This window comes from Natator depressus, chromosome 2, assembly GCF_965152275.1.
Source record: "Natator depressus isolate rNatDep1 chromosome 2, rNatDep2.hap1, whole genome shotgun sequence".
Classification (NCBI taxonomy): domain Eukaryota; kingdom Metazoa; phylum Chordata; order Testudines; family Cheloniidae; genus Natator; species Natator depressus.
The window spans coordinates 6468954-6486780 of NC_134235.1; the positions used below are offsets into that span (position 1 = coordinate 6468954).

The following is a 17827-nucleotide window of genomic DNA, read 5'->3' on the forward strand; positions in this document are numbered from 1 at the left end:
TTGTTTGCTTTGTGCATTACACTTATCATGGATGGTATAATGCCACAGACTGGGCAGTACTAGTGCTGGACATATAACTGGGTTTTTTTTTTTTTCAGTTCACTGGCAACTCTGAAAAGTCTGAAAAAAATTCATTTCAAGTTGACCTGAAAATGAAATTTTTGGCCAATCAATAAGTCTAAGAAAATGTGTTTGGGACAGAACTGATGTTTTGTTTGACCTGGAATGTGACGCCTGAAGTTCTTTAATTTTTAAAAAGAAATTTTGAAACAAAACGTCATTTTGAATTGAAAAATGGAAATGACTCATTGAAAAAAAATGTCAAAATGAAACATTCTGACGTTTTCAGAGTCTTCGTTCTTCCCAATGCGAACAAGTCAGCAAAGCTGACAGGAATTGCTAAACATTTCAGTGTTGTTGAATCTGCATTTTTCACAGAAAAATCGTTTCAGCCAGCAAACGGCGCCCAGCCCTAATCAGTGTCATATGTTTATGTACAGTCAGTTTCACTTCCGGCTTCTCAGGGACTAGCACAAAGTAATCTAAGCTCTGTGGATTTGTCTGCAAAAAGGTGTTTGTTGAAAAATGCTTGCACTGAAGTAAAAGAAAATCCATGCCGATTCATCCCACATTCTGCAAAACCCATTTCAATATTTACAAAACCCCATGGGCCAGATTTTGCCATTGTTTTACTCAGCCGGGCGGGAGAGCAAAAAGGAGGAAACTGCCTTCACCTCACTTCCTTGCCAGAATAAGATCTGCCTGGATCTGGGGTCCAGGATGGGCACACAGTGCAGCCCTTGATCTCCGGATATTCCTGCTATGAGGAAGTTGGAGGAGAGAGGCAGAGCAGGTGGGGGGAGCCTTGGCAGTATCCCCATTATTGGTCTGTACAGAGACCAGCACAATGAGACCCGGATGCTTGATTAGGGATCCTACATGTTTCAATACTATAAGTAATAAACAACGCCTGGATTGGTGCGGGTACCAGAATTAAAGTTTCATGATTTCAAAATGTCTTTTTATTCTGAATCGGAATGCAACATTGACATTTGGAATTTCCCAGGAAAGGAAACTTTCAGAAAAATTTCATTTCGGGTCCACCAAAATGTTTTGTTTCAATTTCGACTTGTTTTTATTTGACATTATAATTTACAATACGACAAAATAAAATTTGCAGTGAAAGATCAAAACTTCTGGAGCACTTCAACCGCATCAAAGTGCTTCACTCCGATGGTTTTTTTAAATGAAATTTTGCTGAAATCGACGCATTCCCACAAAACATTTCTATTCCATCAAATCGGCATTTTCCGCGGGGGATGACTGGTCTTTCGGAAAATTTTCAACCAGCTTTAATAACAATGCTAAGGTCCAAAGGGGCAGAAAGCCCTCTCCATCAAGGGCTGCAGTAACTGACTTCCTTCTTGCGTGCAAGAGAGGGCAGGGGAAGGACTGTGACCCAAGGACGCCTGAGTCCTCATGCCTCCCAGAGCTATACTTCGGACGATGTCGCCTACACCCTACGCTCCGCTCAATGCTGTGCCTAGAACTCAATAAAGCCCTACCTTTGGGACCTGGTTCCCAGTGCCATCTTTAAACAACGGGGAAAACGGTGATTGAACAGAGCAGCTTGGAGATGGAGGAACGCAGCGATCTGCTAACCCGCCGGCCTGAGCGGCAGACGAGGCGGAATGCCTTTGAGTGATGGAACTGACAGTATTCAGTCCCGCGCTGCAATTAGCTGTGAGGATTCAGACTGACAAGGGCTTTTGTTCCCTTCACATCCCTGGCAGCCCCTCTCGTCCCTTAGAATATCAGGCTTTCTGAAGGGAAATTCACACATCACCAGGCATTGTCCTTCATCCTTTCTGACTGCCTGGCCCACTGGATAACAGTGCCTAATTGAAGCGCTTTCGTGCAAAGCTGTCAGATGTGGTGGCTGATGGCAGAGATGTGGAGAGGGTGAGGCTGGCTTCTGCAGTGATTCCAGGCAGGAAACTCTGGAGAAGGTCATTAGCCTAGTGCAGCGATTCTCAGCCTCTTCTGTATCAGGATCTTGGGACTCTATGAAGCCCATTAAATTAATGCAAATAGCTAACATTTCCAGAACACTTTTCACTGAAGGATCCCAAAGTGCTTTACAGATAACGTACAGAGGGAATCTCTTCAATACCACTGAAATGCAGCCATATCTGGGGTAGAACAAGCCAGCATTTTAGCAGCGCACAGCAATGCCATGCAACTATTTAGAACAAGAAGTGAAAAATATCCTTTGGAGTTAGACGCAACCATTCATGAGTAGCAGTCAGACTCAGAGCAGCTGTTCCAGGCATTCCCCGAGACCACTTCATGATCTGTTATGTGTCCGATCCTTTTCTAAATTCCCCAAGAGCCGAAGCAGGCCTGAAGTGGTCTGCGACCTTGTGCTGGCCCATTGTACAGAAGTGGATTCAACCTGTAAGTCATTTCCGGAGGCACAGCTTGTTGGCCAGAATGCAGTGGGTCTCATGCCAGCATCCCACAGCTGACGTGTTTATAACAGAAGGGGTGGAGATGGGAATCTGAGCTCTGCCACAGAGGTTAATGTGGAGTGCTCCCCACCTACATTATGGCTTCTTGGTCATTGGTGAACTGCACAGGCATGGAGGCCTGGTACCGTGACACTACATGGCATGAAGCAGGACGTTGCTCAATGTCAGGCTCTTTCTCAGCACCAAGAGGAGCATTGGGACGCTAAGGAACTTGGGGGGTTCTCTCTGGGACACTTGGAAAAGTGTCCTTGAAGCCTGGCAATTGTACTTCTCTAAGCAGCTGCATGCATGTGAACCCGCTGGTGAGAGTGTAACTGGTCCTCCCTCAGTGCTGATCCACAGAAGCTACGCGTTGTTGCAGCCCACAGCTACCGAGTTTGGTTCTTTAGCTCACACTGTAGCAGATCCTGCTTCTAGCTCTAGAAGTCCCCAGTTCAATCCCCAGTGCATTGGCCAAGAGAGTGGCTGTCACACATGCATTCAACAGAACATGATAAATGGTGGCGAGGCACATGGAGGGTTTATTGCACGTACGACACCTATGCGCTCCATTGAAAGGATGGCATATGGGTTTCCAGGTAACTGGAGCGGCTTCTGTCAAATGTTGTTAAAAGGCAAATTGGAAGGATTTCCTGCCCTTTAACATGGACATTGCAAAGCACTCCAAAAGCAGAGCAAAGAAGACGGTATTTTGGCACTGGGAAAGATGTGACCAAGAAGACAGCCAGTCAATGGGCCTCAGAAACATAAGGACAAACTCTGAAGTTTTTATTCAGGACAAATTCCCCTTGATCTCTGGGATCTCAGGATGATCTCCTGGCTCTGTCCTGCCAGCTAAAAGAGCCCCTCCAAAGTTATCTCGGGCCTTGCACTGTCACAGGAATATGTTTCTTACGTTGGTTCACAATATGAGGATGCGGAGGGGTCGTGCACTGATTCAAAGTGCCAACAGGATGATGCAAACTTTGCAGCTCATTCCCACGGCACTCAGATGCAAGAATGTTATCCTGTAAGACATTTACAAATAGAAGTCAGCACTAAGCTGCGCTAATCTTGTCTCCGCTGGATGTTACTTTTTTCCCTTCCCTTGCAGGCAAGATCAGAGGAAAAGCTGCTGCAGAATGAAGAGGTGAGCACCAAAGTCTATACTCAGCTAAACTGTGTCTGCCTTAACCACGCATCTCCGGGAGAAAACCAGGCTCCCTGACGCTAATGCACTTACTGTTAGGATCACAAAATCACAGGGGGTTAAAAGAAGCTTAGAGGGACACTGTCAAGTCTCTTACGGTTCATCACGTCAGCTCTTATACTCTTCCACTGTTATTCATTCTAAACTGGCATTTAGAAAAAGACCAACAAAGGAAATGCATGGACAGGAAATTTCATGGCATCAGATTAAAGCTGTGATGGGCTGTCAGAACATGCACAATTTAAACCAACGGATGGCACTTCAGGGAGTGTGGCTAAAGGTGCTGTCCTTTTTCCATTCCTTCCAGATGGCACTGGCTCAAGACGAAACATCAGGTTGGCAAGACCAGAGATGCTCACTGAAGATTCAGAATACGTAGCATTTCCAAATGCCTCTGCCATGGTATCTAGAGATGGGTCTGAACCAAAACCACCCGTCTAGTCACCAGGTCCAAATCTTGCAGCTGAGTCACACATCTCTTTAATGGGCATAAACCAAAACCCAAGGATCCAACCCCCCATGCTGCTCGGAGAAGTTCAGATCCAGATCTAAACACTGAGAATGGCTCTTCCCTTTTAACTGAGCTAAATCAAAACCCCAGGTCTGAACAACCCCAGACCCTGGGGAAGTTTAGATCTGGATCCAAACTTTGATTCTCAAGCCCAACTCTGATTGTATCAACTGGATGAAAGGTAAAAGCAAGGGTCTCACCAACTGTGCTCATAAAGGGACTTGTGCATTTGTACAAGAATGGGGAGAATTAGCTTGAGGATTCAGACCACATTCTAGTACACTGTACGCTTCACGTCCTGACTCTAGCTGGTGTAGTGCTGGTGTGCACACCGTCCCGTTCCACTCCAGAAGTGACAGCATTTCAGCAGTGGGCGAAAAAAGCCCACAGAGAGAGAGTTTGTAACGTGCTTTAATGTCATTTGGAGTGAAAGGCACCAATTTATCAATGGTTTAGTGCAGAGAACAGGAAGTTAGGAGACCTAGGTTCTGTTCCCAGCTCTGCCACTGACATCTGTGCCCTTAGGTCAGTCACTTATCCCCTCTGCGTCTCGGTTTCCCTACCTGTACAATGGAGATGATAATACTTAGCCATTTCAGTGCTTTGAGAAAGGTGATGAAAGGTGTCATGTATAAATGCAAGGTATTTGACATTCATAATAATGATTATTAAATGCAAGGCCTAATTAATCACTAATTACGTCAGCCCAGCTCCGAGCAGCTTAGTGGAGACTGCAGCACCTGCTGGAACGGCTCTGCCCTTCTCACTGACTGCACCTGCTTTGCCACCTCATGCCCTGGCAATCCCAGTGGACTGACAGCAGCTGTTTAATGGTGCACTGCAGCACTACAAAAAAACTGAAGTTGGATAATGGAAATTCCTGCTCTGTCAGAGTCAAAGGGAGGCAGCTGCAGGATAAATCCCTGGGAGGGTTTTACCAGGATACAGGTCACTCTTAAAGGCAAGACATGCTTCCCAAGAGGGCAATTAACAAGGTGCTAAAATCCCAGGCCCTACAGGGACATGCACCAGTTTCCCCACCTCTTCCAGATCCAACCATGGATTGCATGCCCCTGCCTTCATTCAGCAGCTGTTTCTCAGAGCTCTGCTAGTCCTATGCTGCCCACAGGTTACAGTCCTCTCAATTACAGGGAGCTCCGAAAGGGTATTTCCTTTGCCAGGCTCTGGCCTGCCTCGTGAGACCCCAGTGTGTTCTGCAGCGGCTTCAGAGCAGGCTCTGAACACTTCAGCCACAGCCACTCTCCACTGAGCCAGGCACGTTCTGCCGGATGTGCTACAGCATTCAACAGCCACCAAGGGGTTAAACAAAGCCTCGAGCATGGGTTCAGGTGCAGCGTGTAGGGGGACATGAGTCCCAGGACACAGTCGCTGTTCAGTTCTCCCTCTTGTAAACCAGCCGGAGCAGATGTTTGCGGGGAATGGGATCTTTCCAAATGATCTTTGTGTGTTTTCCTGAGTGACTCACTAACACAGCTGCAGTATGTATCACCACAGAGGCAGGATCAGAGCAGTGGTGATGGCTGAACACACACACCCACACAATCAAGCCAAGCCATCCGCGCAGCAGCTTTGTAGAGCTGCTATGTTTTTTTTAAAAACACCCTTCTTGGTAGGAAAGGGGGGGTTGACGGTTTCCTCCTCCCACAGCCCTCTCCCCAGGAGCCTTGGCCATGATGTGCACCTCACGCAGGCGCGGTGGGTGCAGTTACCACCCAAGTTGGGCTCAGGGAGCGCTCTGCATCGTGCTGAGGAGTCTGATCTCCTCTAACTCAGACAGCAGGAGCTCAACCAAGGAGTGGCAGGAGGACGGTAGCATTATAAATGGCTGCCTGGGTGCTATTTCTGGGGCTGGCGGGGTACGTATCTCCTAAGCCGTGGTGTTAATGACACAGCACGCCAGGGTTGGTCCCGCTAAGAGTTTCCCATTGGATGAAGGCTGAGAGCCTCCATGTGTGTGCATGAGCTCATTGCGTGCTCCGCACAGGCAGAGATGGCTTGCTCCTGAGTACAGCTACTCCCTCGGAGTACAGCGGAGGAGCTCCGCTTTCACGGTCCACTGCTTCTTTTGCGCCTGACCCTGCTCCCCCTGAAGTCAATGGCCAAACTCCTGTTCGCACCAAGAGGAACAGGACTGGGCCCTTTGACTGCATTGCTGAGGGTCAGTTCCAGGAGGCGCCTCCCCCCTCTGCACTCTGGATTGCAGCATTGCAATACACCCCAGTGGAGGTGTTTCGCTGTGACGAGTGCACTGGGCCAGCCGGCTCCATCTGGGAGTTGGGGATTTAGGCACATTGCTGCCTCCACCCCGAGCACCCAGACGGGGAGGCAGGAATCAGCTGCCTCATGCTGCAGCGTATGCACGTTTACACTGCCCGCTTCTTTCAGTGGCATGTGACATACATACCCGCACAGCCCCCCTAGCTTGGGGATCAACAGCCGTGTAGGCTTCGGCGGGTAAAGACCTGCCTCAAGGGCATGGGGGAGTATGCAAGAGCATACCCCACACGGCTCTCTGCACGCCCAAGCCGATCCTCCCAGTCTACACTGCTGTTTTAGCCACGTAGTGTCCAGCAGTCTCCTCGCTGCTGGAGCCTTTCCCCACTGCAGAAAAAGACTCCGGCCGTGAAGAAGGGCTCTGGCAAGTGGGGAAAGACTTGGGCCACTCCCCGCTGCTGGAGTCTCTGCCCTGCCAGAGCCTTTCACTGACACGTAGTGCACGCTGCAGTGTGGATGCAGCAGCCTTTTCACTGCAGCGCGTAGCTGCACTTGCCCTACGTGCCACCACCAGCGGTGTGTGGTGTAGACGTAGCCTTAGACGGCACTGGGTAATTCAGGCTGCTGCTCCTGCTAGAGATGATGGATCCTCCTGCAGTAGTCCGGGCAGCCAGCTCCAGCGATGGCCGGCAGCCAGCCATCCCGCTGGGCCGCACAGCAGCCAACGTCCTGTCCCGGGGCGTGAGGAGTGACAGTGGCTAGCGGCCTAAAAGGAGTCAGGGATTAGCAGCAAAGGGAAGGAGGGGGCAATCACATCAGCTTTCCTGGGCAGATTCCAGCTTGGTTCAGGCACAGGCAGCAGGCCTGCCCCGGGAATGATGGAAAGTCACGGCAGCCTGTTGGCCGCTTTGCAAGCATGCAGATCTAGTGGCAAAGAGGAGCCAGTAAGGTTTCTCTGTTCACCGGCACCGCTTTGCCCTGGTGTGCGGGGGGAAGGAAAGATGGGCACTGATTGCTCTGGGGTCGAGCTTTGTTTGCACCGAGTGGATCATTGCAGCCTAGATGGAGAATTCTGTCCCGCATCTCTCCCTTTTTCCTCGCTCCTCCCTCGGCTCTATTTCAGCGTGAACATCTCCCGTCTCAAACTTCCACTCCACTGAGTGGGGACCTATGATGTTCTTACAATAACACCAGCCAGGATCTGGGCACTGCACTCCAGAGATGGGCACTTCCCCTTAGCCCTGAGCAGTGTAACCAGGATCGAAGCACTGCACGCCTACTTGCATCTTAGGTTTCTAGTCCGGGCTAAACTCCAGGCAGTGACCGATGCTGAGTGGAGGCAGGTGAGTCAGTACAGTTCCCATAAAACAGTCCTGACACTGACACAGATGTCAGGAACTGCCTCTTATAACACCTTAATTTACAGTGGGCTACTTCTCCATGACCCTGCACTTTATGCAGTCAAACACCACCACCGCCGTGAGTGAGTGAGTAGTGTATTACCTTCTCTTTGTCTTACAAATCAGATGTCAAGAATTATAACATTCAAAAACCAGTCGGAGAACACTTCAATCTCCCTGGTCACTCGATTACAGACCTAAAAGTCGCAATATTACAACAAAAAAACTTCAAAAACAGACTCCAACGAGAGACTGCTGAATTGGAATTAATTTGCAAACTGGACACTATTAAATTAGGCTTGAATAAAGACTGGGAGTGGATGGGTCATTACATAAAGTAAAACTATTTCCCCATGTTTATTCCCCTCCCCCCCGCTGTTCCTCACACGTTCTTGTCAACTGCTGGAAATGGCCCGTCTTGATTATCACTGCAAAAGGATTGTTTTCTCTCCTGCTGGTAATAGCGCACCTTGCCTGATCACTCTCATTACAGTGTGTATGGTAACACTCATTGTTTCATGTTCTCTGTGTATATAAAATCGTCTTACTGTATTTTCCACTGCCTTCATCCAATGAAGTGGGCTGTAGCCCATGAAAGCTTATGCTCAAATAAATTTGTTAGTCTCTAAGGTGCCACAAGTACTCCTTTTCTTTTTGCGGATACAGACTAACCCGGTTGCTACTCTGAAACCTTCTCTTTGCACACCCTTTGCTACCCAAGTTGCAGAGCAGTGGAGAATCGGGCAATGGATATGTGTTGAGTGCAGAATACGGGTCTCAGAGTATGACAGCTCAGACTCTGCCGTGCTTTGGCTGCATATTTAACGGAGGGAGCAGGGATCCTGGTTGGAGAAGAACGGCTTGTCTATATGGGAAAAAGCTCACCATAGCGGGTGTGCACTTTGGAAGTGCACAAGAGGAGTTAGTACAGAGTAGAGGGTGCGCTTTAAATTCACATCCTAGCTTGCTGCACGCTAACTTTCCCGGGTCAGGTCTGTCTAACTCTGCTGCTGCTGGCTGGATCTCCAGCATCACTCCAGGGCATAGAATCACGAGTGCTTTGGGGACGCAGTGGAATTAGGGTGGGGAACAGACTGGCTTATTGCTGCTGAAGTTGCTCTCCTCTGGGTGCAATGTGCCTATATTGCTATGGCTAAACTGTCTGTATTTTCCACAGTATGCATCCGATGAAGGGAGCTGTAGCTCACGAAAGCTTATGCACAAATAAATTGGTTAGTCTCTAAGGTGCCACAAGTCCTCCTGTTCTTTTTGCGAATACAGACTAACGCGGCTGCTACTCTGAAACCTTTCTTTGTACACTCTCTCAGCTACACTTTCTTTAATGCTGCTGCTGCTTCTGCTCTATGCTGAGTGATTCCAGCCTGGGCTATATGCCCTTATTCTCCCCTCTCTGTCTCATTCTGCCGTTTCCACCTATTCTCCTTGTCCCCAACACACATCTCGAAGGTGGGTGCTGTGCTGCTCCCACTCAAGGTTTTGCGAGCAGGCAATTTTGCCTGTTTCCAAGTAAATAAACAGCATGTGGCCCAGAACGTGGAAGGAGAAATCATGACATTTCAGGGGTAAAACAAAACAGTGAAAATCTCCAAGAACATTTTCTGAAAAACTATTTTCCCCAAGCTAGCAGGCACTAGTTATTACCATCACGAGCCAGCCTTGACTCCATCTCCAATTCTCAGACCTGGAAAGCCTTATGATCAACAACTTTCCCAGAGGCTGGTACTCAAAATCCCTCCACTGATTCCACATTCCCCTATGGCCAGCAGAGCATTGCTGTGAACTAAAACGGATGGATTTACTAAAGAGCTTGGCTCCTATTTAGGCGTATCAATAAAGGCCGTATTTTCCAAAATGCTCCATCCCCAATGTGCTCCCTTTGAAAACCACACCCTTATTTTGGTGCCTACCTGGTGGCTGAGCTCTTTTGAAACTCTGGCCTGGATCATGCAGTTCCCGGCAGTGACTGATAAAACAGACCCCAGAGATCCACCCAACAGACATTCTTCCTACTTCACGTAACTTCAATATTAAAACCACCCCTAAAGGTAAGTCTTCCACACCGGCCTCTTAAAAACTCTCCAAATACCAAATACCTACATCAAAATGACATCATAGATGCAGCAGTTAATCTAACCAGCCATCTGGCCTTTTCTGTGTGCGGAATGAAGGGGCTGCAATGCACACACTGATTATGTGTGTGTCTATACTGCACACTAAGCCCAGATGTGTGGGATCCAGGCTCGTGGACTTGGTGTTTCCAAGCCCAGGCTTGAGAGACCACACTGCATTACAAACCTCGGTTTGCAATTGCCAGATTCGGCTCTCACAGCCGAGCTAATGCATACATACTGCACTGCACCAGGGTGACCAGATAGCAATGGTTACAGATTGGGCTGGGGTGGGATAATAGGGTCCTATAGATGACAAAGCCCCTAATATCAGAACAGTCCTGATAAAATTGGAGCATTTGGTCACCCTACACTATGCAGACCTTCTGACTCGGGTTTGCAGCTGGAGCTGTGTCCACACTGCAAAATGACAGGGTTTAGACCTCAGTCACAGCAGAACTCGGGCTCTGACCCGCACCTTTAGCAGGGTCCAAGAACCCAGGTCCTGGGTGCTTCCTGACCTGAGTCAGACTGATGTGTGTGTAGGGCTCAAACCTGAGTCAGAGCATGGGCTTAGGCTGCAGGGTAGATGCACCCTTTGAGTTTAGTGACTGTCGTGATTCTGACAGTAGCCAGCACTAGATGATTCGGAAGATGGAGAAAAACAATAATGCACCTGTGCTACATTATGTTGCACTGGGGGGAATTGCCTTCCAGCCACCTAAAGGGGGAAGGGAATATAGGAGCTGATCCTACTCCCGCTCAAACCAATGGGAGCGCTCGCACCGGACTGCATCGGACTGCAGGCAGGCCCATCCTCTCTCTCAGGCCCTTTCCTTCCTAAAGCCTCACACAGATGCTCAAGTAAGAACAAAGAAGTCACGCAGCCTCCAGACCCGAACAGGCAGCCAATAGGTTGGCGCAACCAAGCAGTGTGAAGGCTGCTTCCTTTCTCATCCTCCCCACGGGAAGGGCGCCTCTGTCAGCATGGCTGCAAGCTGGAGCGCCCCGCTTCCTACAGGTGCCCCGGAGAGTCAATTCATGCGGGGAGAAAAGGACAGAGGGGAGGAAAGAAAGAGTCCGGAAGAGGCGGCCTGTTACTCACTAGTTGACGGTGCCGTAGCCCTTGGCTTTCGTAAATCCCACGGAAATGGCAACCACCAAGGCAGGCAGCCCTAAGGGAATGAAACAAAAAGAGCGTCAGTCGTTTTAGCTTCTACGCAGGCTGCACCTCGCTCAGCGTGTTCTTCTCTGCCACAAACCCCTCTCCCCAGCCTGGATCCTCAGCAGCGCCTGAACCCTGACTCTTCAGGGCTAAGGACATGAGACTCTGGCACGTGAGCTAAAGGGGTGACTCCACTGGCTGGTAGTAGCAGTAGGCTCCTATCCTCTGGTGTCGACCTGCCGCTAGGGGGCGACACATAGCATGTAGAACTGTTTGTTTCAGAGAGACCTGCTCTCTTCCAACGTCTCTGAGGGGAAGAGGGTAGGTGAAGGATGACACCCCTAGCTGGAGACATTCTGTAACGACCACGGCTAGTGGCGGGCGGGTTTCTGGCAGGAAAGCTGTGTTGCTCATGTTACACATGCACGAAGCCATGTAGTGCTGGTGAGTGACGCTGCATTGACAGCACTAGAGGCTGATGACGCCCTCAGCTTATATTGACAGAGCATGTGAAATGCGGGCAGCCTGGTGTACGCATCCCCATACCAAGGTGCTTCCATCCTGACCTGGCACCACCTTCTCGCCCTCTCTGCTGAGGCTGCCCCAAGTGGGAGGGCAGGTAGAGCCAGCTGGCTATTGTGATGTGCAGGCCTGGTCCCTCAGAACCAGCCTGAGATGCCAACTTGATTTCATAGAGCGCACTGAACAGCTCTGGGGTAGTAACAGGTTAGGTCATTACATACCCAGGCACAGAATGACAGCTCTGTATCCCATTAACAGCCTCCTGATCCTTCCAGTTCCTCCAGCAATAAGCTACTCAAGGAGCTATGAAGAAGACCAGGGTGACTTTCCGGTTCACCCTCCCCTTCCTGGCCCTCCTGTGAAAAAGCCTGAATACCAGATAGCAACATCTGCCTGTCCCACTAGAGAGGTCTCCACATGGCTTTTTATAGCCCTGCTCTTTGTGACATCGTGAAGTAAGCCACCTAAGTGCTAAAGACTGGCAAATCCCATTAGGAATCAGTGGGGTCACGAGTGAACAAGGATTAGCTCTGCTCTGACGAAGCCCCCATACTTGTGCAATAGGGTTCACATCAGGCTGTGGAAAAAGTGTTACAGTTTTGGCAGGTATCCACTGACCCTGCTGGTGGCTATCCACAGCAGCCGCGTGTAGCCTCCAGGGATGCAAATCACTTTAAGACTCATCAGACATCAGGGCGAGCAACCAGCCTGCAGGCATAGTGCCTTAATGCTTGATATGTGGAGATTCTAGGAGCAGCCACATGATCATGGGTTTCTCTTCCCACCTGACATCTCTAGGTGCAATCCACTAGAATTGCCTGATCCCCTGTAAACATACGAGTCACTCAGAAAGACTTCCCTACTTTCCCCCCTTCTACTCTTTTCTCTTTTTCCCTACAACGCTTGGCCACTAAATCCTGGCTGAACCCTCACCCCTTTCCTACAGTGCCATCAATAGTACATCCCATTGCTGGCCTTGGAACGTATGCCAGGAAGCCCAAGCATCTACATGTTATATGGCTTTGCCAAAGAAGGTAGCATGAGGCAAGAGGCTCCAGCACTGGTGATAGTCGGGATAGGGCTTTGCTGAAAATACGACTTTACTCTTCTCAGGATCCTTCTCCTAGATGGGCTGCATTGAGCCTAGTTGTATGTGATAATTATGTAGCCGGACAACCCAGACAGTGATCTTGTCAGCTCTCAACAGCTGAAGAGTTAGGTTTGGACAATCCGTGGATGGGCGTTCCAGGTAGTACAGAGAACGGTGCTGGTTATTCAGAAGGTCAGACACTTCTGAGCCAATATTTAAACAGTTCCTCACTGTGGTTCTCAGAAATACTGTGCTCCCCCAGGTGCCACCTTTGAAATATGTTGTAAATTGATCAGAGCTAGGTGAAAACTTTGAAAGATTATTTGTTTAAATTTTTAAACAAATTCATAGAAAGCATCGAAATGTAAGGCTGGAAGAGATAGTCAAGAGGTCATCTAGCCCATCCTAACCCGAGGCAGGAGTAAGTATATAGTAAGTGTAAGTTGGTAGAGCTGGTTGACATTTTTCTAAATGTAAAATTTCCATGATTTTTTTAACTGAATATTTGAATTTCCACAAAAATACAAAGTAAAACAAAATAATTATGCAAATAAAAAAATATGGAGGAAATGTTTGCAAAAAAAATCACTAGTATTTTTCAAGCAGATTCATGAAATTCACTTGTACTATGTTCATGTCTCCCATTACACCTGCTTTCCACAAACATCCTAGCAAGTGAGTTTACCGCCAGGAATGTGCAAATTGAAACAACAAATCCCAGGGGAATACTGAACATTTTTGTTGCAGAAAGTGAATTTTGAATTCATAATTCCAGATGTTTATGCCAAAAATTTGACTCTAAGAGCTCTGCTCATCCAATCAAGCCAGATAATCGTAGCCTGTGACCAACACATCCACTTAATAAGCTCAATGTGCAAACTGCTAATATCAAATACTCAAAGCAATACTTGAAATGAACAGCCCAGAGGCTGAACTATGATAGCATCAAACATTTGATGGATAACAGTGGAAACTACAATACGGTCACAAGCAACTTGTCAGTATTAAAAAGGGGTAAATTTGATGAAGCAATTGTTTTCTGGGAGCAGTTCATCCCTCCATGTCCTAAGTGGTCTTAGCCCTTAGGGGTTGCTAAAAGTCTAATGCCTCTTTTTTCTGGATGAGCAGCAGGTGTAAATCCAAGTGAGAAACAACAAGAAAGCAGAGGACCAAACTTACTACTGGTAGAAACTGATGCAGCTTCATTGAAGTCAGTGGAGCTGCACTAATTGATACCAGCAGAGAATCTGGCAAGGAATTTAAAATAGCAATTCAGAAATCCCACTGAAAAAGAAAATGGCTATGAGAAATCAACTGCCTCTGGAGCCAGAAGTGTAAATTATTTGAAATTATGCTTTTAAAGATATGTTTTCTACATGTTTTTGTTTCAGTAAAGATGTTATTTGTCCCAGTGTTGTGACCAAAGTCTACCTACCTTCTACACACCTAAAATTCCCTGCTGCATTAATGGGACATGGCATTCTTCTTCATTTCTTGTCCTAATCTGTTGTGAATTGTTACTATGCACTGTTCATCAGCTAATGTGATCAAGCCCAGAAGAGGCTGCATCGCAGCAGTAGGTGGAATGACACCTATTGTCATTGTAAATGAATGCAGCCATCTGAGGCTTGGGAAAGTTGTTTGCCCAAAACTCTCTATTATCTAAAATAGTCAAGTGCCCCAGTGTTTATTAATTACAATGAAACCTCCCCCTGATTACTTAAATTCTTTCAGTGTCCCTCACCTGGTTTGAGTAATAAAATGGTGTGTGTGTGTGTATGTGTGTCTGCGTATGTGCGTGTGTGCATACACACAATATTTATTTTTAAAAGTCCCGTGTTTAACTATTTTAGTTCATAAACTCTAACAGATTTAATTGAAAACTCATGTGTACGCACCGAAGCTGCTCTGTAAACCTGAGGAAGATGCACTTCAATCCCTCCTTTCAATGACAAGCAGAACCCAGCCTTACTTCCAGAGGTGCAGTAGTGTTAATGGATGTACAGAAATACATTGGAAGGGCTATTTAAATATTCTCAAATAGTACAACTGAGATTCTGCTTTTGCACATATGTATGGTTTCCATTCCTGGCCAATGAGTATTGCAAGAGTGCATCCAAGGGCAGAATATGGCCTTAAATGCTCTACTTCTAATCTTAACACCTTGACATTGGTAGGTTTAGACTACTCTCTTTAGCTTGTGGGGTATATTCTATTCACAACTATATCACTAGGAAATCCCAAGAGCTAAGGGGATCAGAGCTAAAAGCCCAGGTCAGGTTAGCCAGGTCAAACAAAAGGAGGTCAGCTGCAAGATTGATCATGTGGCCGGAGAATCTGCTTACTCCACGAGTTGAGATGCTGGCGTGAGGCTGCTTCTTGAAATGTCAGTCCGTATCACACCAAGTCCTTTTATAAGCATCAGAAATATCTTGCCTGGGGAAAAGTGTTTGACTTCCGGAGTAAAATGAGTCACTCGTACAGTGCAATGTTTTCTCTGTGTGCGTGTTTGTTCACTCGCTTTTGTTCAAACTTTTTGTGATGTTGCTCTTTCCGAACTCCAGCTTGTAACATCTTTGAAAGCCCACTCCACATTATTGCATTCGATTTCTACAACAAAATGCCTCATTTAAGGCTAATAAATTAAACATACGGGAAAGACAGAGGGAGAAAAATTAGCTGCAAACATCTGCACCAGACTAATAGTTGATTTGCCTATGGAAAACCCTGCTGCCATGGAGACAGAATTTCAGAGCTTGTTTCACTAGGAGGGAGAAAGAGTGTGAGAGAGAATATGAAGGGCATGGAGGGAGAATGAGACAGACAGGGAAGACGAGGAAAATGCAGGGAGAATGGAAGGTGGAGAAAGAGATCCAATCCCCCAGCAAACCCTTTCACAGGTACAGTAGTTGTTTCCAGCACTGCCATTCTGCCCCTCCCCAGCTAAGCAGAAAGGCACACTAATGTTCAGATGATAAAAGGGCCCCCACGCTCCCACTATATGCTAGATTCCTGTATGCTGTTGAGTCACAGACCCATAATTCTCACCCCATCCGAGACACAAGAAGCGCTTGCGAATGATGCGGTTCCGTAACCTGCCCGTCACAGCCATGTAGGATTGCCAGGCCTCTGTCAGCACCCAACAGAAAGAGGAGAGGAAGAAGAAATGCAGAAAAGCTGCCACCAGTGTGCATATCACCTGGAGTTGGGAGGAAAGGGATACAGGTGAGATTAGCAGCAGGGAAGGGGAACAGCTCCCAAACCGCATTCTAGAAGGAAGCTGGCTGGAATCAGACAATGGAAAGATGCATTTCACCTTCAAGGTCCTGATTCAGCAAACCACTGAAGCATGTGCTTAAATTTTAAGCATCCCATTGAAGTCACTGGGACTTGAGCGTATGCTTAAAGTTAGGCACGTGTGTAAGAGTTTTGCTGAATTGGAGCCCAAGTGCATCCAATAGGGAAAAATTCTTGTCCTATCCAAATCAACTGGATTTTTGTCCTTGACTTCAATGGGATCAGGATTAGGATTTATTTTCTAAGTGGCCAAAAATGCTTGGGGTCAGACTTTTAAAGTATTTATGTATCTGTCTTCAGATAGAGGATAGATCTGCTCAGATATTAAAATGGCATGGAACCTTCTCTACCCAAAGAGCCAGACATGCCATATTACTGACATCAAAATCACAGAGGTGAGATCTGCAGAAGGCTATTTAGCTCATGTCCCAGCCAGTCCAAGATTGTTACTTAAAGACTGAGCGAATGGATCATGTAGAGCTGGGGAGAATGATGACTGTGGAGTGGGATGATAGCTGTCTACAAGGAGGAGAGGAATTGTCCTAAAGGGTATAACTAGGAGTAATGGGATGACATTAAGAAAAGGTAATTTTGGAAGGACTATAGGGAGAAATTTCATAATAGTGAGAGCAGTCTCCCAAGGGACCAGGAAGAAGCTAGAGATAGTTAAAGTTAGACTGGGGAAAATACTAGAAAATGTGGTATAGGGAATAATCCCACAGTGGTAGGGAGATGGACTGGATAACTGAAAAGACCTTCTCTCATTCCTCTGGGCTGGATCTTCAGCTGGTATAAATTGGTGTAGCACCATTAACTTTGACAGAGCTATGCTCACTTTGCACCAGCTGAGAATCTGGCCCTGTCCACCTGTCCCGCTGCCCATGCCATGCTAGCTACACTTCTATTTATAGCACGCAAGTGCAATAAAACTAGAGCAGGTAAATCTACCAAAGCTGGAAATTTCACTTTCCAGCTCTAGTGCAGACATACCCATTGTTCATCAAGAAGTTCTGAGATAGTAAGAACTTTTTTCCATTGCTACACCATGCTGGGTTCAAACCAGCAACTTTCACAGGAGAGACTGCTACTCAAGCCAATTTACCAAGCTGTTCTACTAGGGTCCATACAGGGTGCTTACACTTCTCTTTTTGAAGAAAAGATTTTTTTTTCCTTTGCAGCAGACATATTCATAGACTCTAAGGCCAGAAAGAATCTTTGTGATCATCTAGTCTGACCATATGTGTAACACAGGCCAGAGAACTGCCCCAAAATAATTCCTAGAGCAGATCTTTTAGAAAAACACCTTGTCCTGATTTAAAAATTGTCAGTGATGGAGAATCCACCACCACTCTTGGTACGTTCTTCCAGTGAATAATTATCCTCACTGTTAAAAAATGACGCCTTATTTCCAGTCTGAATTTGTCTCGCTTCAAATTCCAGCCATTGGATCATGTTAGATCTTGCTCTGCTAGATTGAAAAGCCCATTATTAAATATTTGTTCCACATGTAGATACTGATAGACTTGTGATCACGTCACCCCTTAACCTTCTCTTTGTCAAGCTAGATTGAGCTCTTTGAGTCTGACACTATATGGCATGTTTCCTACTCCTTTAATCATTCTCGTGGTTCTTCTCTGAATCCTCTCCAATTTACCAACATCCTCTTGAGCAATGGGCACCAAAGCTGGACACAGGATTCCAGCAGTGGTCACACCAGTGCCAAATATAGATGTAAAATAATCTCTCTACTCTTACAAG

General features: G+C 47.1%; 1 protein-coding gene across 10 annotated transcripts in view; it reads right to left on the reverse strand.

Moving 5' to 3' along the window:
- Positions 1-17827, reverse strand: part of ADGRB1 (adhesion G protein-coupled receptor B1) — a 370873-nt gene that overhangs the window by 51808 nt on the left and 301238 nt on the right. For all 10 annotated transcript variants that reach the window (XM_074943756.1, XM_074943760.1, XM_074943759.1 and 7 more), the window contains 2 exons: positions 15821-15971; positions 11101-11170 (listed from right to left, as the gene is read on the reverse strand). In XM_074943756.1, coding sequence (XP_074799857.1) covers positions 11101-11170; positions 15821-15971 — 221 coding nt within the window. The remainder of the gene's footprint in view (positions 1-11100; positions 11171-15820; positions 15972-17827) is intronic.